The sequence below is a fragment of the Microtus pennsylvanicus genome, chromosome 2 (assembly GCF_037038515.1).
Source record: "Microtus pennsylvanicus isolate mMicPen1 chromosome 2, mMicPen1.hap1, whole genome shotgun sequence".
In the NCBI taxonomy this organism is placed as follows: domain Eukaryota; kingdom Metazoa; phylum Chordata; class Mammalia; order Rodentia; family Cricetidae; genus Microtus; species Microtus pennsylvanicus.
In genome coordinates this window covers 28,103,643-28,127,689 of record NC_134580.1, presented here as the reverse complement: position 1 = coordinate 28,127,689, position 24,047 = coordinate 28,103,643, and the positions used below count along the sequence as shown (strand labels likewise).

Below are 24,047 nucleotides of genomic sequence, written 5' to 3'. Positions count from 1 at the left end.
GCTTTGCCAGTTAAAATATTTTCACCATTTCCAGTAACTGTAAGCACAAATAAACCCTTCCTTCTCCATGCTGACATGGTCATGGTGTTTTATCACAGTACAGCAAAGTAACTAATGCAGATGGTGGTTTATGGGGTTCAAACAGATCTACTGTAAGCACCCTGGATGGGTAGGAGCAACAACATCCTCCTGTGTAGCTAAATCTAAGAGTTTGGCTAGCCAGGGTGATCAGAGCAGACTGAGCCCATCTCACAAGCACACTTACAAGGACTTATTCATTGATGCACCTGGAACAGGGCCTGGCCAGAGAGTGAACTTGAGTATTTGCAGGATAAGTGATCTTCATTCCCGATCCAGAAGCTGGCCCACAGCTTAACTGTGTTGGCTACTACCACCAGCAAAGGCCAGGGTGAGGAGAGGGCTCTGGAGGCTGGGCATGCTGGGCTTCCAGAATGGGAGGCCTAAGTTTGGTCCTTGTTTCTGTCTCTATGAGGAGCATACAGTTAACTTCCAGCTCCCACCAGCAATATCCCAAACGGTACCCCAGCCCCCTACCAGCAAGCCCTTGATTTAACGCACTTAGACAACAGGAAAGGTTAAGGAATTTTCTTTATTTTTTACAAATTAAGACTATGTAGATATATTTTTTTAATCAAAAACACCTTTGTCTTCACAGTATGAGTTAGAGAATGCAGCCTGAGCTGGAAAACCAAAGAGCTAGGACAGAGCGGAAATGACGCGACACTGTATTAAACCTGTTAGGCATTGTCTTTAAAAGTAGTTTATATCTTATCATTCTTGGCACTGTTTCTAAAGAAAAATTCCTTTATCCCAAGCAAGAAAGCACAAGAGGTGGAGTCTGGCTTCAAGAGGTGGAACTACGTCAGCTCCGTAGGGCTTGCAGAGAATCACTGTTCTGGAGAGTGGCTGGTGTCCAAGCCAGGGCAGAGGGCAACAGGCAAACAGGGCAGCACCCCAGTGGCGCTGAGCCACTCTGGGGCACACCACTGCAGAAGCAGTGTCATGGCACAGTAAACCACGAGCCACTGTGTTCAACTGTACTGCTGTGAGCAGAGAAAGTCAAAAGCGCCATCCTGCTGGTAATGGGCTCTCAGTGGTTTGGTTCTTTTGAATAGAAACCACAAGTAGCCAAGGCCACGGCAGCTTTTGATGGAACCCTTCTGTGCAGACTGGTGGCCCATAGTTTGGTCACCTGGCTTCTGCCTAGACCAACAAATTTCTTCAAACAGGTCAACAAAACAAACTAAAGTGCATCTGTAGGTGAACATGACCTACTGCCTCAAATCTCTGGCCTGACTCCCTGACAGTGTCCAAGCAGACAGACACAAATGCACCGAAGAGCTGTTAGGACTGCTACCTTCAGTAGCAGTCAAGACTCCCTGAAAGGAAGTGCTCGGCTGGTGGAGACTTGTCCCTTGCTGCAGTCCTTACAGAGGTTTTTCTAAAAAGATTTAGTACAATTAGCCCTGAGGCTCAATCATTCCTCTTTCCTATCCTTCCCCCAAGATTTAACCAGTCACCTAGTGGAAGCCAATCAGTAACAAAGGTAATAATTTTAAAAACCAACAACAAAATCCAATAGGGATACTTGAAAATTGTGACCTCTCCCTTGCCATACATGCTCAGAGCGCTTCACAGGTACCTGACAACAGCCGCCCTTCCCACCCCACAGATGGAAAGCAGGTCACTCGGGTGGAAAGGGAACACCCACAAATCCACATTCTCATCATGGCAAGGTGGAAAGGCATTTGCCAGACCAAGTCAGGCAGAGGAGGTGTCAGGTTGACAGGACAGGTGAGCTCCTTCTCAAGGAAAACACGCTACCCAGTATCACTGGACTGTGAAAACCAAACACAAGGGCCAAAGAGGCTCCAGCAAGAGTCCAGGAGGGTCCATCTGCGGAGGCTTGGCAGGAAGACATCTACTCCTCGCTCCTCATCTTGGTGCACTGGCTGCCTGAGCAGAGCAATAGGCTATGGATAGGTTGACAGAAAAGGGAGTGTGGAAACCTCAGGAACGTGAAGCCAAACTCCAAACTATATTCACTAATCAGTTTTTTGATCAAAAAATTCAAAATAGAGAAAACCACAAAGTACAAAAGCTTTTCTGATGCTTTTCATTATCATAGAACACGACACCTGTAATGTGTGCAGAGAAATGAAGGGTGGGAGAGGAGTCGAGCTGCGAGGCCGAGGCCCAAATCACTTCTTTTCTTTCTTCTTGTCCTACAAATGAAGAAGAACCACCTAAGTACTTGACATGCAAATCCAAAGGAGCGAGTGCTGGCAAAGGGTGTGAGGGAATCCGGACAATGAAGGATGAGAAACCTGCGTGAGCCGAGTCCTTTCTATTAGGCGCAAGCCCCAAACAGAAAAGGAACAGAGCTCAGCAGCTGAGAGGAACAACTGTGGTACGGCCCAAACAGAACCACAATCCTACCCTGTCACTGCCCCCCCCACTCACTTGTACTCCTGAGTCAGACTTATAAAGGAAAACTCATAGGTTCATGGCTTCTCTGCTGCTAGACTAGACTGATTCTTTTTTGAGGAAAAATTAAGATTAACAAATGGATGGGACTGGAGAGATGCTCAGCAGTTAAGAGCATTGGCTGCTCCTGCAGAGGACCTGGGTTTGATTGCCAGCACCCACACTGTGGCTCAGAACTGTCTTCTGGGATAACTGTAACTGCAGTTCCAGGGGACCCAATGCAGTCAATGTACATGTATACATTGTCTTCCCCAGCCCTTTCTGAGTCCTCACGATCCCTGCAGCCTTACTCTCTGTAAGTGCAGTCACCACAGCTGTCTGCCATTTGAAATTCATCTCCAGGATTAGTTAAGATGTAAGGAAATTGTTTCCACTTGGTCTTTTTTTTCCCGATAGCATAGACTTCGGTTCCCCTCTTGCTTGAGGGACCTGCCTGCCTTTCACGTATTTTTGCCCTACACAGTGAATGACCAACTTTTCAAAGTCTCACATCCACAGACATGAGCACGAGCCACCCTCTCATGTGCAGGCTGTGGACTCACTAACCTTCTCATTCAAAGCAAGGATCAGCATGAGCTTCCTGAAGAGTGTAACAAAATCTAAGAAGAGGTCAACGCAGTGCCTGAAAGAGAAGAACTAGTCACTCACAGTACCTTCACTTCCTTCCCCAGGAAGCCCAAGTGCCCACCTGTGAGTCACTCCCTCCAACACCCACCCCCCAAGAAACAGTCAACTCAACAAATCTGGTGTGGGAGGTCCTTCTGTCTATGTGTTGGTTTTATTGGTTAATGAATAAAGAAACCGCCTTGGCCTATTGATAGGGCAGAATTTAGGTAGGCAGGGAAAACTGGACTGAATGCTGGCAGAAGGAAGGTGGAGAGAGAGACACCATGGAGCTGCCGCTGGAGACAGATATGCTGAAACTTTGCTGGTAGGTCACAACCTCGTGTTGATGCACAGATGAATAAAAATGGGTTAAATTAATATGCAAGAGCCAATAAGAAGCTAGAGCTAATGGGTCAAGCAGTGATTTAATTAATACAGTTTCTGTGTAGTTATTTTGGTTCTGGGCGGCCAGGACGAACAAACAGCCTCCTCCAAATACACAAATCCATGAGGACCAGGAGACCAGGCTTTGTACTAAACAGAGACCAAGTCGGAACCTGGAACTTCTAAGTACCAGTGACCAGTGGTGAGGAGATCCTCTCATTGTTACCACTAAAAACAGAGTAAAAGAGAAAGCACCTTTACTCCTGGATGCCTGCAGGTGGAAGATGTTAAAGCTGTGCCATGCTGGAGTCCCAAGCTTGGCTCCAGTGATACAGCTTGTCTGGAGTGCTTCCCCAGCACTGCTAGAGCCCTGTATCTAATTCCCAGCTAGCTGGTTTATACCAAGCCTATAATCCCAGCACTCAGGAAGTAAAGGATCACAAGTTCAAGGTCATCCTCTGTTACATAGTGAGTTCAAGGCCAGCCTGGGCTAAGACCTTGCCTCTTAGAAAAAATGAACAAACTTTCATATGTATGTCGAGCCATGGAATGGAACAGTTTGTGTCAACCTTCAATGTGGACCAGTTCTCACTCACCAGATGTAATCCTTATCTCCGTTTTCAGCCTTCTCAATAATGAGCTGAGTATCAAAAAGGACAAAGCCACACATGACCAGCAGCCCCATGTACAGGTTTGCCTGAGAAAAGAAAAGAGACAGTTACATGTGGTAGATATAGTAGTGGAAGAACAGTCTACTTCCTGCCTCTTACCCTTTGAAAACATATCACATGCTAACTCAGAAGACAGTGAAGTCCATATTACTTCTAGAGACAATTCTGTCTTCACTCCAGCTCACTAATCTGGACTGAGAGAAACAGTCTCTGAGCAAGTCGATTCTCCTCAGCAGTGTCTAACCATGGTGGGAGGCCATGTCCTCTGAAGGTCCTCAAGTCTGTAGGGCACTGCCCAAAGAAAGTGAGGGTTCTAGAGAAGACACCTTTATTTGTTTGGTTTTTGGATTTTGGAGACAGGGTTTCTCTGTGTAGCTTTGAAGCCTGTCCTGGAACATGCTCTGTAGACCAGGTTGGCCTCACACTAACATATCTGCCTGCCTCTGTCTTGGAATTATGGTGTGTGCCACCATGCCTGGCTCCTTTTCTTTTCTAAAGATTTATTTATTATGCATACAATGTTCTGCCTGTGTGTAGCCTAAATGCCAGAGGAAGGCACCAGATCCCACTACAGATGGTTGTGAGCTACCATGTGGCTGCTGGGAATTGAACTCAGGACCTCTGAAAGAGCAGCCAGTGCTCTTAACCTCTGAGCCATCCCTCTAAGCCAAGGAGTCACCTCTTTGACTTAGAATTAGGTGAGAAAAATGGAACAAATGACTCCTGGAAACTGTATAAAATCTCACCTGGAACAGCCAAATGGATCCAAAGAAAAGGTTCCCCAGGGAGGACAAGAACATGAGGCTCATGGCTGACATCAAGATGCCTAGCAAGAGAGGGCAAACCTTGTCACGAGAAAAGCCAAAGCTGGGCAGAGACAACCCCATTAAGGTCATTTCTAGCTGTCTCCCCAAATGAAGACTCGAGGTAGAAAAGGCGGTCTACTAACAGCTCTACCAGAACAGAGCCCAGGGCTTGCTTTCCAGTCCATACCTCCCAAAAACAGGTAACTCCGGCGCCTGGCGTAGAGCGCGCTCAAGCTGAAGCAGGTGAAGATCATGGCCGTGCCCATGAAGGCAGTGGGGAGGATGCTGTGAAAGAAAAGGCCATGAGGGAGAGCTCCAACTATGCGGTCTGTTTAGAAGGCATATTCATAAACACAGTAAAACAGTTACCTGGGATTGATAGCAATGCACAGCTCCAAAGCAGGGCCCAGGCCAATCCCTACAAAACAAACCCCAGAACCAATTACCATTGATTCTGATCACAGGCATGCATTCTTATTTTAAAGAAAAAGTAATCTGAGCAGTAATGGTGCACACCTTTAATCCCAGCACCTGGGAGGCAGAGGCAGGTGGATCTCTGTGAGTTTGAGGCTAGCCTGGTCTATAAGCTAGTTCCAGGACAGGCTCCAGAGCCACAGAGAAATTGTCTCGAAAAAGAAAAAGAAAAACAAACAAACAAAGAAACCAAAGCAATTCTTTTACTTAACCCTTTCCTTATTTTCAAGAGAATATATAACTGAGTTAATTCAAGGTATATCAGTCCTCTTAGCAGAAAACCATGGATGTTTTAAGAAAGAATAAAAATGAAAACAACACAAAAGCAGAAATGTCAAATGTCATGTGTCCTTGAGATTGTAATGTGCATCAGGCACGGTAGGAGGACAGAACAGAGCCTGGTAGCCAGTGACCTGCGGCCTGCAATGAAGGCAGCCAGACCAGTCTTCCGGGGTAATCACACGGTGACTGGCAAGCAACCCAGCATTTTTTCTACTCTGGCTATTTCCTCCCTGATAATCCCCCAACACCTCCAATAATTAGTGTTCCCTGAGCCAAGTCTTAAATCCTAAATCTCTTCCTTTCTAAAATTTCCTTAACACTGTACAGAAGAAACCCATGCATTTTAAAGTACTTTATTATATAGCTCCAATCTGTTTTCTTCAATGAGAATTCTAAAAGAGATTAACTTTTTTTTTTTTTTTTTTTTTTTTTGGAGACAGGGTTTCTGTGTAGCCCTGGTTGTCCTGGAACTCCCTCTGTAGACCAGGCTGGCCTTAAATTCAGACATCTGCCTGCCTCTGCCTCCCAAGTGCTAGGATTAAAGGTGTGCGCATCCACACCCAGCAAGAAATGAACTTTTAACCTGACTCTTAGTTCATGTCTACCATTTAAAAAGTCATGGACCTCACCCGAGCCACACCCATTTTTAGGTCATAGTTGCTAGCTATCAAGTACTAGTTAGATAGTGCTTAACTCTATATGCAAGACAGGAACAGTCTATATGCAACAAGGAAGGAGGACAAAGCAAAACAAAAATGCTCAAATATGTGTGACTGACTGGTGGGTACAGAGCAAGGAGACCAGAAAAGAGATATCACAGCAGTGTGACAGAATTTAGGGAAACTCTACAAAAAACTGTTTTGAAAGAATTGTACACAGACAAAAACAAACAAACGAACAAAAAACCTCTTCTGTCCCCAACAACCTCTTCACATACCTGTGAGGAAAGCAAAGCCAGCAAGAAGTCCCAATCTTTTTTGCTCCGTTTCATGACTATGAGGTGTTGCCATCAGCCAGATCATCAAGCCCAGGGAGCCCAAGGCAGAGAGCAGGCCAGCCTGTGAGAGCCAGTCACAAACATTTCAAAGTTCATGTTTACGGTTCAAATACTCATCTGAAATTTCTAACATTTGTTTTTTAATCCAGAGGCAGAGGAGAAGGTAGTATGTTCTCAGAGAGAAGGGGGGAGAGAAACCAGAGGCCTGGAGGTGGGGGCTTCAATTACAGAACTACTAAGGCAGACAGAAAAGTGCTAGAAGCACTGTATCTGTAGGACAGAGAAATACAAAACCCAAACAAAAAATACCAGTTGACCTAAGGACCCATGTGGTTAAAGAAAGCAACATGTGCACTGTGGTACACCCAGGCTCACCCATGAGCACAGGCACACAGGGCTGTGGAAGGCTGGGGGAGGGTGTTTATAGAGGCTTGTACTCGGATCCTGCCGCCTCTGTTGTGGAAGGCGGGGGGAGGGTGTTTACAGAGGCTTGTACTCGGATCCTGCCGCCTGTTGCCGTGCTGGCAGTACAGACACACACAATGTTATCTGGCTTCTAGAGCTTTAACATCACTCAGCTATTTTTGAATTTCCTACAGTAACATTACTTTTCTAATAAAAATAAAAATTTTTAGGGGAAAACCCACCCACAAGTGTTAGGAGGAAATTACTGAGGCTAAACACGGGCACTGAAGTTCCTGCTGTTAAAGAAAGGTACAGTTCCATTCTTACCACTGAGAGCAGTTAAAAGGTTACACAGTTATTAACTGGATGTGGAATTACTGAGTGTTCCTAGGGGGATATAGAGAGGTTTCTGCACCTCTCTGGTCACATTTTCACAAAATGACGAACACACAACCTTACTTTATTTGTTGCTTTTTAAGGCACTTATCTGACATACACTGTTGATTCACAGAGCCGCTAAGACAAGCACATTTTCTCTCTGAAGTAAATCAACCACCGTATTAAGACAGTACACTTAAGCACCATGCCGTTTTTTGACAAAATCAGGAACAAAAACACAGAACAGGGTAGGTTGCAATGGTGTACACCTTTAACTGCAATGCAGCACAGGCAGAACGTCCAGCCAGATCTATGTAAAGGCCTAGCTAAAAGTGGTAAGAAGCATATATGAATCTGGGTTCAATCCCTGGCACACAAAAAAGCACAAAGGTGGCATTGGGCCTGAGGAAGTAACATGTCAGTGAAGCAGGATCCTAACTTCCACGGGGCATGCAAGTTGTAAAAGATGAATCTAAGTATTCACTATTTACATGCTTACAAAAAGTACTAAGCAGTGATTGCTGAGTAGTTGAACCCCCAAATGAAAAGGTCAGTTTGCACTGAGAACTAAGGTCAGTTTGCACTGAGAACTAAGTGCATTTTACATTATCTCAAACAAACAACAAAAATGCAAAAATAGGGCTGGAGAGATGGCTCAGTGGTTGGGAGCATTGCCTGCTCTTCCAAAGGTCCTGAGTTCGATTCCCAGCAACCACATGGTTGCTCACAATCCATCTGTAAAGAGGTCTGGTGCCCTCTTCTGGCCTTCAGGCATACAGACAGAATATTGTATACATAATAAATAAATAAATAAATTAATTAATTTAAAAAAAATGCAAAAATAACACAAAACCAGAAAAAAAGACCCAGAACCTGCTTTGAACTCAAGGATCAGCCTTGCCCTTCTGAGTGCCAAAAGCAATTTTTCATACAACTCTTGGGAGGAGAGGCCTGAACAAAAGGACAGTTAATCACAGTGGCAAATGTCAACACAAATACACCTCTGTGTTTATGCTAAAAACAGCCGCTCTGGAGTTTGGCGACTAGGGAAATTTCAAACTTTTTGGTTATTCTTTAAATAAAAATAAAAAATGAACCTTCTACTTCTGTCAGTCAAACCCAAACTTTCCTCCCCAGACCAGTAAGTTGCTGAGGGCTTCTCCTAGGCATGAACATAATGAAATGGATCAAATCTGTACACGTCCCAACCCTGCCTAATCTGACAATTAATTATATAACTGGTATTTTGCTCTAAGCATTCCACAGTCAATGAGGCAACAAAGAAGAAAAGGTGGGGCAGGCACCATGCCATGAGTGCCAGCACCTGGCTCACGTCTGAGGACGGGGTCTTGTATGTTTTAATGATGTCTAGCTGAATTCTGATATCAAACTACTGATGAGAATATTAGAAAGCGCATAGAAATAGGTTACCCTGTTAAGCTGTTTTCTTCCTAATGGAGTCTGTGCCACTGACCCCAGAGAAACGTGTTCTTACCTGAATGAAATGTGTGACCACATGGACGTAGGCCCCTGCCGCCGCCACAAACATACAGAGTGCAAAGCTGGCATAGACCTTCTTTAGGTGCTGCTGTGTCGAGGGAGTTCTAGAAAAGAGTGTTCACAGCACATCATGTCTGGACGTATCTCTAAGCTACAAATCATTTCTCTGTAAAAAGTTATGAAGAGTCTGAGATACTTTGGGAAGAACATACTATAATAAAAAAGAATGTTTGGAAAATGGGTTAAGAGAACCTGCTAGAGAAGAACCCAAATCCCAAACATATGTGCAATCAGTGCCCAACTGGAACAGATGAGTCGCAGTGACTACACAGTAGCCCTGATTTCGCTGCTTCTGCTAGGCTTCACAATCTAGCCAATCTGTTTACTGTCACCAAGAAAAGTTACCCAACTAAGAAAAGAAACTAGGTGTGAAAAGAAATGCAGCAAAGGACAATGGTCAAGGTTAGATCACTTACATATGGGAAAATTTTAAGAGGGCATCAAAGTTGATCTTCCGATCAAATATGTTCATGGTTCCGAAGTCTGCTCAGCACACCTGCTAAGAAGGAAAAGATTATTTTATAGACACCGGGACACTTAAGAGCACAGGTATATTTAAAAGGGGGGGGGGCAGTATACAAGCTTTGGAAAATTAAAAGTCCCCATCAACTCCTTTAAAAAAGACAAAAGACATAAAACCATCTCCTCTTCTCTCCAAAACTACTATCATTTGATTTCAATTATTTTAAAGAATACTTACAATTTTTTATTTTATTTATTTATTTTGGGTTTTTCGAGACAGGGTTTCTCTGTAGCTTTGGAGCCTGTCCTGGAACTAGCTCTTGTAGACCAGGCTAGTCTTGAACTCACAGAGATCCACCTGCCTCTGTCTGAGTGCTGGGATTAAAGGCATGTGCTACCACTGCCTGGCAGTACTTACAATTTTTATTTATTTTTTATTTTTTTTTATAATTTATTTAACTTTTTTATTTTATGTGGATTGGTGTGAAGGTATCAGATCCCCAGAAACTGGAGTTACAGACAGTTGTTAGCTGTCATGTGGGTGCTGGGAATTGAACCCAGGTCCTCTGGAAGCACAGCCAGTGTTCTCAACCACTGAGCCATCTCTCCAGCCCTACTTACAATTTTTAAAGGGCAGATTTATCTTTGAAAAGATAGTTTACACCAGGCAATGGCGGTGCACGCCTTTATAATTCCAGCACTTGGGAGGCAGAGGCAGGCCTATGAGTTTGAGGCCAGTCTGGTTTACAGAGCAAGTTCCAAAGCTACAGAGAAACCCTACTTTGGTTGTGAGCCTAGCCTTTAACGGCTGAGCCATCTCTCCAGCCCGAGAAACCCTACTTTGAACACCCCTCCCCTACCAAAAGATAGTTTACAGAAGAATTCAAAGAACTCATCGAGTTTTGTTTGTCTGTATTGAACGTGTGGATAAGACAACTGTTATGTGGTGGAGTTAGTTCTCACCTTCCACAGATGGTACTCGGCGCTGGAGTTGAACTCAAGGTTTGCATAGCAAGGGCTTCATCTACCTTGGAACAATTATGTCACTGCTTCAAGATACTAATCAATTCTCTCAGAAAAAGTACCTCAGCCAGGTGGTGGTGGCATGTCTTTATTCCCAGCACTTAGGTGGCAGAGGCAGGTGGATCTCTTTGAGTTCGAGGCCAGCCTGGTCTACAAGAGCTAGTTCCAGGACAGGCTCCAAAGCTAAGAGAAGGCCTGTCTCAAAAAAAATCAAAAGAAAGAAAAAAACTACCTCAAAGATTAAAAAAAAAAAAAGGCCATTTATTTATTCCTTTCCACAGCAATCTCCTGGGGCGAAAGTGCGGCACCACCCAGGAATGGAGTCAATCCTTGTTCTAGAGCAATTTACAGTAACACAGTTGAAAAACTCAATGGAAAGTCACAATTTAAAAAATTTATCTCCATGAACATAAAGTACACAAGAATTTTATTGTTTTTATACTATTAGAACTTTAAAAATGTTACTGTTTTCTTTATGGGTATGTGTGTGCGCATATACATCTGAGCATCACATGCATGTAGTCCAAGGAGGCCACAAGAGGAGATCTGATTACCTGGAACTGTAGTTGTAGGAAATTGTGAGTCACCTGATATAGATGCTGGGAACCAAACAGATCCTCTTTAAGAGCTGCTCTTAAGTGCTTTTAATTGCTGAGTCACTTCTCCAGCTCCCTCCGAATCATTTTTCTAAGACTTGGACTTACTAGAGGCTCTGACTAGACTGGATCTCATTATATAAACCAGGCTGGCTGGCCTCGAATTTAAGAGATCCGCCTGTCTCTGCCTCCCAAGTGCTGGGATTAAAGGCGTGTGCCACCATGCTTAGGCTCCCACGGAAGCCTTCCTATATAAAGATTGTAATCATATAAATATTCCCTCTGTATTCTTTTTTTTTTTTTTTGTCCCAAGACAGGGTTTCTCAGTAGCTTTGGAGCCTGTCCCGGAACTCATTCTGTAGACCAGGCTGGCCTCAAACTCTCAGAGATCCACCTGCCTCTGCCTCCCAAGTGCTGGGATTAAAGGTGTGCGCCACCACCACCTGGCCTTCTATATTCTTTTCAAAATCTGAATGTATACGTGTATGTGTGCTCTCTCAATTGTGGATATGTGCTCGCCACAGCATGCATGCTGAGGTCAGAGGATGTGCTTGGGTATTGGTCCTCACCTTCCACCTGAGACAGTCAATAGTTATTCATTACTGTGCATGTCAGGCTAGCTGGCTTGTGGGCTGCTAGGGATTCTATTGTTTCTGCCTCCTATCTCCCTCTAGAGCACTGGGATCAAATATGGGAGCCACCGTGCCTGGCTTTTACGTGGGTTCTGAGGTTCGGGGCCTTAACGTTTTCATGGGAAGCATATTACCCACTGAGCTGTCTCACCACCTACTTGATATTCTCCTCTTAGATTTCTTAAATATTAGTATCTGCCTTTTCCCTCCTCCACATATAACAATATTTAATATAAAGATTTAAAATCTTTTTCTTAAACTGTGTAGACAATGCTCTAATACTTAAGTGTGTATAGCTGGAAAACACTCATCAAAAAGAGAGGATTATGATACAGACCTTATTCGGATTTTCCCAACAGTTCCAAAATGTCAGACAGCATTTTGGAACCAAAGCAGGACATGTACCACCCCCTTTCCACTGTGACCCTCACGAGCCTAATATACGGGCAGTGCAACTCCTCCCACCACAGAAATTAAAAGCAAACACAAAACCCAAGGAAACCATATCCAGTTTCTTCTATCTCACGTGCAATCCCAAATAAACACATCTAGTCTAAGAACTAAGATCTGATCAAGAGCGGTCAGCTTTCCTAAATACACACACACACACACACACACCAGTCTTACTAAACACACAATGCCCACTCTATTCCCAATCTACAAAAGGGGATGGGCAAACAACCATTAGCCTGCAATCAAAGTTACAATCCTAAAGTCACAAAGATGCAGTCTGGGTATAGGCTGGCCTTCTCAAGCCGCCTCCTTCCTCACCCCTACTTACCCTGACTCTTATCAGTTCAGTTCGAGCACAGATCTGATGAGAAGTGCAGACCCTACCGGAACTGCTGCTCTCCTCTCCAGTCACTGGTTTCTGCGCCCGCTTGGTCTAGATGGTGCAACTATTGCAGGCTGTTGCAAGGCCAAACAGTCTTCCACAACCATGATGATGCATTCTCCAGAGAGCACACTTACAGGACGGTACCATCCAGCAACTGGAAAGTGTCTTTAAGGCGTCCATTAACACTCCTAATGATGTCCCCAGAGAGCACTTGCAACCTCCACAGCCAGGTTTCTCAGCACTCACAGTGGAAGTGCTATACTACCTCTTGCTTCCAATTTCAATCAGCAATAGGGGGAGGGGGCCTTAAATACCCAGGGGGTTATTAGTCAGAAAGGGGCAATACTCATGTAACCAGACCCTCTGAGGAAAAACTGTGAGAGCACAATGACAGAACTCTTTCCCAGTTTGCTCCTTGACGTGTTCCAGAAGATACTGACTGCTTCCTTCTGGAGCTTTCAGTTGATACACAAAGATAGGGGTTGGAGAGGGCTCAGCAGCTAAGACCACTAGCTGCTCTTTCACAGGACCAGGTTCAATCCTACCACCCACAAGGCAGCTAACTCCAGCTCCAGGGGATGGAGCGCTCTCCTTTGAACTGAGAGCACCAGGCACAGATGTGGTGCATAGACATATTTGCATGTAAAACACTTAATCTTATGAAGAAAAGTTAAGACAGTTTGTGTAAGAATGAGGAGTTCAAGGCCAGCCTGGTCTACAAGAGCTAGTTCCGGGACAGGCACCAAAGCTACAGAGAAACCCTGTCTCGAAAAAAAACCCAAAAAAACAAAACAAAACAAAAAACCCAAAAAACAAGAATGAGGATATCAAATACTTAGATTTTCCTTGACCTATAAGTAACTTCCAGTTTAAAACACTAAAATATACACTGTTGTGAAATACAGTCTCACTATGCAAGTGAAACCTTCAATCCTTGTGTCCCAAGTACTGGGATTGCATGTGTTACATCAGTTAAAACTTCCATATATATGTTTGTTTATTTCACTACCTATTTCAATTAAAAGGGGGGGGAGGGTTTCCCTGTGCAGCCCTGGACTCACTCTGTTGATCAGGCTGGCCTTGAACTCAGAGATCTGCCTGCCTCTGCCTACGGAGTGCTGGGATTAAAAGCCTGTGCCACCACGCCCAGTCTATTTCAAATTTTAAGTGAAATATGCTAATTAAAGCAATTTTTGTACTGTTAGTAAGAGGGGTCCACGAGATGGCTGATACTAAAGCAGATCCATTCCCAGTGAAAACGGAGCTGACTCGCGCTCTCAGCGCTGTCCTCTGGCTCCAAACACTGCTGTGTCACACTGTGACACACCCATGGTCACACCCATCACACACAGACACAAAGTAATACAAATGTCCAACTTTTCTTTTTAAAAAGTAGTAATGTATATACTTAAAGTATATGCCATATTTCATTTTGGAAAAGGTAAAATGTAAGGGGAAGCAGGTCTTGGATGGAAGGAAATGTAGCTCTGCTCTAGAGTTGTCCAAACTGGGGAGAATGGGGGTAGAAATAGAGATAAAGTGCTCCCCCCAAGGTTCTTTTTTCTCCCTTTTTCTTTTTGAGACAGGGGTCTCACTATGCAGCCCTGGCTGGCCTGAAATTCACCAAAGAAATCCACCTGCTTTTGACTCCCAAGTGCTAGCATTAAAGGTGTGTGCCGCTGTGCCTGGCCCTGACATATACATTAAAAAAAAAAAAGGATGTTTTATTCAGCACCAGACCTCCTCTGCATTGAGCAATGTGTTAGAATTTTTTTAATTAAAAAAAAAAATCTTGCCGGGCGGTGGTGGCGCACGCCTTTAATCCCAGCACTAGGGAGGCAGAGGCAGGCGGATCTCTGTGAGTTCGAGACCAGCCTGGTCTACAAGAGCTACTTCCAGGACAGGCTCCAAAACCACAGAGAAACTCTGTCTCGAAAAACCAAAAAAAAAAAAAAATTTTCTCACTTTACATACCAATCCCAGTTCCCACTCCCTCCCCTCCTCCAGCTCCCATCACACCCCACCCACCATCCACTTCTGAGAGAGGGTAAGGCTTCCCATGGGAAGTCAACAAAGTCTAGCACATTACTTTGAGGCAGGACCGCCCCCCCCCCATATTTAGGCTGAGCAAGGTATCCCTATAAAGAGAATGGGTTCCAAAAAGCCAGTACAAGCAGTAGGGATAAATCCTAGTCTCACTGCCAGTGGCCCACAGTCTGCCCCAGCCAAGCAACTGTCACCCACTTTCAGAGGGCCTAGTCTGGTCCTATGGCAGTTCCCCCATTGTCATGCCGGAGTCGCTGAGCTCCCATTAGTTCAAGGTAAGCTGTTTCAGTGGGTATTCCCATCATGGTCTTGGATTTTTGTTTTTAAAGATGCAGTGCTTTATGTTTTTTTGCCATGGGGAAAAAAGAAATATTGGACTGGAGATATAGTTCAGTAATAGAACACTTGCCTAGCACAAGTGAAGTCAATCTCAGACACTACAAAAATAAGCATCATTCCAGTGTATATGGGGGGGTCCAAATTGCTCCAAAATTCACTGTGATTTATCTGACACATAACTAAGACTATTACAAAAGTCAACAAATCAGGCATGGTGGCACACCTCTATAATCTCAAGACTTCTCAGGATAAATTTAACTTATCTAATGAAGCATGATCTTAAAGAGAAAATCATTTGGTCTATCTCATCATAAACTCTAGTTCATACAGAAACTTAGAAACAGATTCCTAGTAATAGAAACACTCAACTGTGAAAGAGTTGAGGAATTATTCACACAAAATTAAATGGCAGTGCCTTCCAGAGCATTGGGGAATCTGCTCAGACTGCATGTATAAAAGAAAAAAATGCTCATGTTTTCGTTACAACCAAAATCCTTTGATTCTGCACCTCATTATATGGCCTACCTTTAAGGCAGCAGGAACTCCAAATATTAACGGAACTCCAAATATTAACAGAACCTATCAAAATTTGTTATGCACATATTGCTAGTTTGGTTGAAGTGACAGGGGTAGCTTCCTCCGCTAGAGCCACCCCAAGTTACAAAACAAAAACCAGGAGCTGAGAGAACACAACTCATCCCAGCACAGAAGGGAGGTGAAACAGGGCGGGAGTGTGGCAGCCCCGCCTTTCACAGTTCAGTGACAAAGCACTTGCTGAGTTGATCAAGGCCCTGCGTTCAATCCTCAGGACTCATACAAACACACACAAGCACACGCATGCACAACAAAAACTCCCAAATTTACTGCATAGTTTCACCATGACCACCTTTAGCTTGGCAGGATAAAGTCTAGCCTGTCTTATTAAATCCCGTTTCCGTTCCAGGGACCCTTCTTACTCTCATCCTGAAACAAAAGGTTATTATCTAATAGTGGTCATGCCTTCAAAGCGTGCACGCACACACACAAAACCAACAAGCACTGGGAACAGCTCAGTGATAGAATGTTTTCATAACACGTAAAAGGTCCTACCCATCACTGAAAAAAAAACTGTAATTTTTATTTCAATACATATAGTAAATACAGTACAAATGAAATATGCAGAAGCTTCTAAATCTACTCCAGAAAGTATCACAGCTGAAAACTACAGGAGCTGCCTCAAGGTACACAAGCTAACATGAATGACAAACGCTATTTAGATACACATTAGACACTAGATAGTGAACTACTCTGTTTTACCCTCCTATAAACTAGCTATCCTGTAAACCTTCAACTAGCTTGATTGCTCTCCCTGTACCTCCATAGGGGACCAAATTGGTAAGTAAGTAAAGGAAAAACAAGAACCCAGGGCTGACGACTGATTAAATGTGCTTACTGCCACACCAGACAAACTGAGTTTGACTCCCTGGATCCACATGTAAGAGAGAATCAACCCCTGAATGCTGTACTCTGACCTCTATACACTCTCCCCCCATCCCCACAGTAAATGTAATTTTTTAAAAATTTATTTATGTGAATTGGTGTGAGGGTATCAGATCCCCTAAAACTGGAGTTGCAGACAGTTGTGAGGGGCCAAGTAGGTGCTGGGAATTGAACCCAGATCTTCTGAAGAACAGTCAGTGCTTTTAATGCATGAACCATCTCTCCAGCTCCCAGTAGATAGAATTTAAAGGGTGGGGCAAGACTGTTTTCTTCCGACGAGTTTTCAGCCTCCGTATCTGCAGGTGTAGCTCTAAGCAAGCCAAAGCACCCCACAAAACCACAGCAAGCTTCTGGCACTAGACTTCGCTCTGCTTCAGTCTCACCATTTCCCACACAGGAACTACAACACTCTTTACTTCACGGGGTTGACTGTTAAGTGGGGCAGTGCAGCTCACTGCATGTTCACCAAAAAGTGATCATGTGAATTGTTTAAAAAATACATAACTTACAAGGCAGTGGTGGTGCACGCCATTAATCTAGGGAGGCTGAAACAGGCAGATCTTTCTGAGTTCAAGGCCAGCCTGTCAACAAGAGCTAGTTCTAGGACAGCCAGGGCTGCAACACAGAAAAACCCTGTCTCGAAAAACCAAAACAAACCAAAAACCAAAAACCAACAACTGTAACTCTGAGCAACTGCATCACAAAGGCTTAACACTTCTCTATGGAGAAAGTGAAGGTAAGGCCGGGCGATGGTGGCGCACGCCTTTAATCCCAGCACTCGGGAGGCAGAGGCAGGCAGATCTCTGTGAGTTCGAGACCAGCCTGGTCTACAGAGCTAGTTCCAGGACAGGCTCCAAAGCCACAGAGAAACCCTGTCTCAAAAAAAAAAAAGTGAAGGTAAACAGGTAAGGAGGACGTCTAAAAAGGATCCTGATAAAGCCGGCGTACCTTCCCTCTAACACTCACTGCACCTCCTGCCCAGAGGGCCACGAGGTGCTTACAGAGCCTACTGATAGGCCACCATGGCAGAGTTTGTTCAAGTCACCTTCATTATTAGCTGGATACTTGTGCTGCTCTAGGAGCTGGTCAGCTCAGTTTCAAGTGAGGGCTGGGCCAACATCATAAAGAGACCGGAAGCTCCAGAGCTCTCTTAACTTGACCCCAAATCCCTGGGCTAAACTAGCACAGCACTTATCTCTCGAGAGGGCTGGCTCAGCCTTCTAAAGGAATGCCTTCCACTGTCAATTCTTTTCAGACAGGGTATCCCTGGTCATTCTGAAATGCTATGTAGACCAAGCTAGCCTTAAACTCACTGAGATCTGGCTGCCTCTGCCTCCTGAGGGCTGGGATTAAACCTGTACACTACTACACTTGGCTCAAATTTCTTTTTTTGTAACCAAATCTGAAACGATTGAATCTCCCTTTCTAAAGCCATACCTCTTTGACAGAAGTGAAACCCAAGACGTTTCAATGTCCTAAACACGTCATCTTCCATTAGAAACCAGTAGTCTCTCCCCCACTAATACCTTGTTTGTCTCCCCCAAAAAGAAAAAGCATAGGGGCTGGGGAGATGGCTCAGTGGCTGTTCTCTCAGAGGTCCCAGACTCAATTCACAGCACCCAATGGCAGATCACAGCTGTCATTAACTCCAAGATCTGACACCTTCACACAAGCATACATGCAGGAACAACACCAATGCACATAAAAATAAATGAATTATTAAAAAAAACAAGTATAAGAGTCCTACAACTGCAACATTCCTTAGCTAGCCACTCAGAGCGGAACCTACTCAAATGCAATCCAATCTCCACAGCCTCTCTCTGGTCTTGAATACCATTTTTGGGGAATCTGTGCTACCTTGAAATTTGGTTACAAACTTTAGGGGAACAAAACTGGATGAAAAAGAAGACATTTGTACCAGATCATATAGCCAAGTCAAAGTAGCAAAGAAAATCTTAAGACGTGAGAACACTGTGAGTGGTTTCCCCAAAGGAGATTAATACCCATGGGTAGTTTATGAAATAAAATGAAACTCTTCAAGTCAGTACATTATCTCCAATGATAATAAGTATCAATTTTATTCCTTCTAATGTGCAGGAACAGACTCCAAGATGGTTGAATTAACAAGGAGGGGGGGCAGACTGACATGTAGTTTACAATCTAATATTTAATTAAATATGTGAAAGTGTTTGACGTGTTACTTTAGTTGTTAAATTGTATACACTTAAGAACAACCCCTATTATCCTCACAATTAGTCCATGAAAAAAGGAAACAGCCCCACATTAAAGTTGTTTAGAGAGAACCAGATAGATCTATAGTTACAGATCCTACCCTTTCTACCACATAACTTCTAGAAGAAAATCTTACTTAATCCAATCTCCTCTTCAACTGCAACACACATATGATTAATACCACTTCTACCGACTCTCAATTAGAAAAATATGTATGCTAGGTGATGGTGGCTCATGCCTTTAATCCCAGCAGCACTCAGGAGGCAGAGGCAGGCAGGTCTCTGGGTTTGAGGCCAGTATGGTCCACACAGCAAGTTCTACATAGGCTACATAGACAAATCCTGTCTCAAAAATAAATAAATAAATAAACAAACAAATAAATAAATAAATGGTAAGTGTGTATTTTTTGGTAAGGCACCAAACCGACATTAGTACTGACTTGACCAACATCAGAAAGCCTCAGGTCTCCTGACACCCACAATAGAAAAGTAAGCTTTCAAAAAGGCAATTTCATAACTCTCCAAAGCATATGTTGATTCCTACCACACTCGTGTATTTTTTAGCACTTTCACCCAGTACATGAAACTGTATGTGTAACGAGGAAGAAAACAGGAAATGCAAAACATTCAATTTTTCCTTTTCCTAGTCATTGGGAAAGCAAGGCTTCATTCAGATCAATGGAGAGAAGAAGGCTGTGAAACTGTATTTCCACATGAATAATGAACATCATTTCTTAAGGGCTCAAGCCTCTCTCTACTGGAGAAAAACCGACGGGATTCTAAATGTCAACTTATTCTCCAGGTTAGAACAGAAACAATTCTAGACAATGAAGAAACACTGAAGAAAATAAATGCAACCACTACAGACTTTAAGTGTTTGCAGAAGCGCTGAAAACGGGATTATGCAAGCCAGGGAAATCTTTCTTGAATCATATCTCTTAAACTACCCACACAGCCCCAAGATAAATTATTCACAAATATCAATAAGTAACTAGAAATTCTGCCATTAACCTTTAACCTTGAGTTCCTTGTCTGTGTTTCAGGCAGTCAGCTCTTCTAAAGTGTTACATATTCACAAGTGTTTGTGTAACTCGAGTCTCGAGTTCAAAGTGGTTTTGTTGTGGTTTGGTCAACAGAAGCCTGATTGGACAGGAAATGCAACCTGGTCTGGCAACGAGATAGCCTGTTCTTGTTGTTTAAAAAAGAAAGAAAAAGAAAAACAAGGAGGAAAAAGAAACGTCAAAGCCTGCTTATCACAGGTTCAGCAGTGGGTCCAAGGGAAAACCCGCCCATCGCCACCCTTCCGGACCAGACTTTGGTTCGGGACCTGTGGGAGCAATCACCACCGCCTCACCTGTCCAGAGGTAATCTAGCAGATCAGAGCGGGGCCGCTCCGTCGAGCCAGGAAGCCAGGCCAAGCCCGGGTCCTCTCACCTCCAGCCTCTACCGTTGGCTTCCAAGTAACTAAGGAATCTCGCGTGTCACAGAGAAGTGTGACATCACCCGGCCCGCCGTGACAGGGCGGTCTGCCTACCCAGGCCTAACCCGAGTCCCCGACCCCGGCAGCTCAGCCAGGCCAGGCTGAGCGAACCTGAGAAGGCGCTGCCCAGCAGCGATCGTCGAGTGGGGCGGGAGTGACACAAACAACACAGCTTTCCCTTTCGTTTTCCTCAAAGTCAGGAGTGGGGGGACCTGTCTCGAATTCAAGCCCTGAACTCGGCTGAGGGGAAGACGGTGGAAATTGAAAGGGACGCAAGCGAGGTCCCTACGAGGCCTTCGCCACAAAACCAGGCCCCCAAACGCCCGGGAGACCCCGCAGACTCGCCCCCGCCCCACCCGCCCCGCCCCCGCCGGCGCTGCTGCGCATGCGCGGCACTAGTTCCTCCGCGACCCTGCCGGTCCGGCTGCGATCTCGACTCAGAGCCGGCCTTGCTTCCGAGGAACTGGGCGGTCGGGAAACGGAAGCTCCTACGCAGCCCGGTCTTGCTCCCTCGCACCCCTCACCCGGGTCTGCCTACTCCTAGCTTCGCACGTACCTTCTCGGTCCGCGACTCAGGAGCTCCCCAGCTCGGCTAAAACCGGATGTGCTCTGAGTCTCCCGGCGGTGGCTCTGGAGCTCTACCCACGCCCGCCCCCCGGGAAGCCCCGCCTCTATCCCGGCCAGGCAAGTTCTTATTGGTCCTTGGTTGCACTACCGCCTTTCCGTTGGCTGTACGTTCATAAACAGCAGCTGTTACGTCAGCGTCATCGGCTAATGCTCTGTCAATCAAGGCTGTGGCCACCAACCGGCTCGGTGGCCAGAGGCCTCCGCCCTCTTTCCCCTAGGAAGGCTGTCTGTCTGACGCCCGATCGGGAGAGGCAGTGAAGTGGGGTGTGTCAGTCCTGAGGCCGCTGCCTAGTGAGACCCCGTGACACTTAACGACCACAGCGCTAAAAAGTCCAGAGATGCTGCTTTTAGGCTTCTCGTGGGATAGTAGAGAGAGAAAACGGAGGCTGCCCAGAAAAACTGCCTCCCTGGGACCTTTAACAGTGAATACAGTCCAGCCCACCAGAACCCTAGGACCCCAGCCTGGAGGTCACTCTGTAAGGCCACGTGGTGGTCCTGGAGCCCCAGGCAAACAGGCTATGACGACAGCTTTCCTATTAACCTCCTTGACAATGGGTGGTTCTTTATAATTACCAAGGGCTCTGCAAGTCAGGTGTGAACCGGGCAGCAAAGACTGGTCTTGCAGTCCTAACCAGCTCTTTGGAGACCTGGCCAAGGGAGGTCAAAGAGCAGGCCTGTTCTTTAAGGCGTGTCTCTAGCCGGAACACAACCAGTTCTTAGCCAGCATTGATTACACAGCAGAATGTTCTCTGTTGGATTAAACTGTTAGGGCTAAAGAAGCTCCATTTTATGCTAGGCCTCCATCTTGGTAATCACCAGTAGTTTGTCTCCCAAAAATGTACAGCCGTGACTATCTACTTGTTACGATAAGGCAACTGCTTTATTTTTTTAATTTATTTTTTGCTTCTGTAACTTGCTTAAGCAGACACTCAAAGATTGTTTTGAGTTGCCTTAATCACTTAGATTGGCAGAACGGAACAGTTTTTATTTAGTTGCATAGATAGTGAAGGTCTCCATGTGGTTTTCCCCTTTGAAAGTCCTTCCCTGATGTGGGAAGTCCTTTTGTATATGTGTTGCTTTTATTGGTTAATGAATAAAGAAGCTACTTTATTTATTAACAAAGTAGCTTAACAGAATACAGACAGACTGGAAAAGATATAGAGAGAGAATAGGTGGAGTCAGTGAGGAGCCCTGTAGCTGCTGCCGGAGACAGGCATGCCAGAACCTTGCCGGTAAGCCACAGTCAAGTGGCGATACACAGATTAATAGAAATGGGTTCATTGAAGATATAAGAGTTAGGCAGAAGCTGGGTGGTGGTGGCGCATGCCTTTAATCCCAGCACTCAGGAGGCAGAGGCAGGCTGATCTCTGTGAATTTGAGACCAGCCCGGTCTACAGAGCGAGTTCCAGGACAGGAACCAAAGCTACAGAGAAACCCTGTCTTGAAAAAAAAAAAGGCAGAAATACACTTAAGCTATTGGCCAATGCAATTAATACAGATTTCTGTGTGATTATTTCGAGTCAGGGCAGCTGGAAAATGAGGTAGCAGCCTCCCCCAGCACTTCCCCATGCCCCTCTCCTTCACAGCAGTCTCAAATTCAGATCCACGACTGATCGTCCTGCTAGTACTTAATGATTTTAACTATAATCGGATTGAGTCTATGGGCTTTTCCTAGGCGTCTCAACCTCCATAACAAAACAAGAAAGATTTTTTTCTTTCTAAGGATATAGAATCTCACTGTGTAGCTCAGGCTAGTCACAAATTCAGTGAGTAGCTCAGGTTAGCCTTGAATCAGCCTTTCTCACCTTCCTAGTACTGGGATTACAAACCCTACATCTGGGTGCTTTTGAGACCTGCTTAACTGCATGTTGCAAACACTGAGCTAGAGCAAGTACATCTTTCAAAACTACATATTTCAGACCAGGCATGTAGCACATGCCTTTAATCCCAGCACTCAGGAGGCAGAGGCAGGTGAATCTCTGTGAGTTCAAGGCAAGCCTGGTCTACAGAGTAAATTCCAGGACAGCCAGGGCTATACAGAGAAATTCTGTCTTAAAAAAACAAACAAACAAACCCCAGGTGAACAGACAAACAAAATATGGTATAGTTCATACTATAAAATATTATATAGCCATAAAAAATCTTGAAGGCCAAGTGTGGTAGTAAGCCCAAACCTTGGCTCCATTATGAGTTCAAGGTTAGCTTTAGTGTCCTAGATACTGTTTGATTGCTGTGAAGAGACACTATGTCCAAGGCAATTCTTAGAAAAGAAAGCATTTAATTAAGGGATTGCTTACAGTTTTAGAGGGTTAGTCATGATCATCATAGCAGGAAGCAGACAGGCATGATGCTGGAGCAGTAGTTAAGAGCTTCACATTCGGATCATAGGCTGTAGGCAGAGTTTTCCTGGGCTGACAGTGGCTCTCGAATAGTCAACTTGTTTATTAAACCAATCATGACGGCATATATTTATACAGTGTAAAGGAATATTCCACAACAGGCAGCAGGCAGAAAGGCAGGGGTAGAGGTTGGCTGGGTTCTTCCACATCAATCATCAGTCAAGAAAATGCATCACAGGCTTGCCTACAGGCCAATGTAGTGAGAGCATTTTCTCAGTTCCTGCTTCCAAATGACTCTAGCTTGTGTCAAGCTGACTTAAAAGTAGCCAACACTATACTAAAAAACCATTAATGTGTGTTTTGTTTGTTTGTTTGTTTTGCTGGAATTAAAGGTGAGTGCCACTATGCCCCACATCTACTCACCTGTTGATCAACCTTTGGGTACTTTCTATTCCCTGGCAATTTACTATGAACAATGCCACTACAATGCGCTCTAGAAAACTATCACCAGATGTGAGCCCTTGAACAGCTCTGCACTAAATAAACATCTTTTCCTCATAAAAGCTTTTATTATTTTGCTATAATATCACAGAAGGAACTAAACCAATTGAAAGTTCAATTGCTTGGCTATAACTTCATTATTTACATGTATTTGTTTGAGAGAGAGTCACTTTACTTTCTTACCAGAAGTACATGAAGGTTCCAATTTCTCTATATCATTGCCAACATTTATTGCCAAGCATTTTGATTTATTGCTGTTTTAACAGATATGTGGTAGTTTGAATGAAATTGGTTCCATAATCTCATAGGAAGTGGCATTAAGGGGTATGATTTTGTTAGGACGGGTATGGCCTTCTTGGAGGAAGTGTGTCCCTGGAAGGGTG

The 24,047-nt window shown here is 44.5% G+C and overlaps 1 protein-coding gene across 4 annotated transcripts; it reads right to left on the bottom strand.

Annotated features, from left to right (window-relative positions):
• Positions 1 to 591: 591 nt before the first annotated feature.
• Tmbim6 (transmembrane BAX inhibitor motif containing 6) lies at positions 592 to 20,875 on the bottom strand. Of its 4 annotated transcripts, none has more exons than XM_075960623.1 (10): positions 20,754 to 20,875; positions 9,488 to 9,570; positions 9,007 to 9,115; positions 6,669 to 6,789; positions 5,345 to 5,393; positions 5,163 to 5,260; positions 4,916 to 4,995; positions 4,095 to 4,195; positions 3,055 to 3,130; positions 592 to 2,246 (listed from the first exon to the last, which is right to left on the bottom strand). In XM_075960623.1, exons 2-10 carry the CDS (start codon positions 9,541 to 9,543, stop codon positions 2,223 to 2,225), a joined length of 714 nt encoding a protein of 237 aa, XP_075816738.1. In that variant the 5' UTR covers positions 9,544 to 9,570; positions 20,754 to 20,875; the 3' UTR covers positions 592 to 2,222. The 4 variants fall into 4 exon arrangements, with proteins under 4 accessions (XP_075816738.1, XP_075816739.1, XP_075816740.1 ...); XM_075960624.1 differs by having other exon boundaries at positions 9,488 to 9,567; positions 20,754 to 20,865; XM_075960625.1 differs by lacking the exon at positions 20,754 to 20,875 and adding an exon at positions 20,072 to 20,540.
• Between the last annotated feature and the right edge of the window lie 3,172 nt (positions 20,876 to 24,047).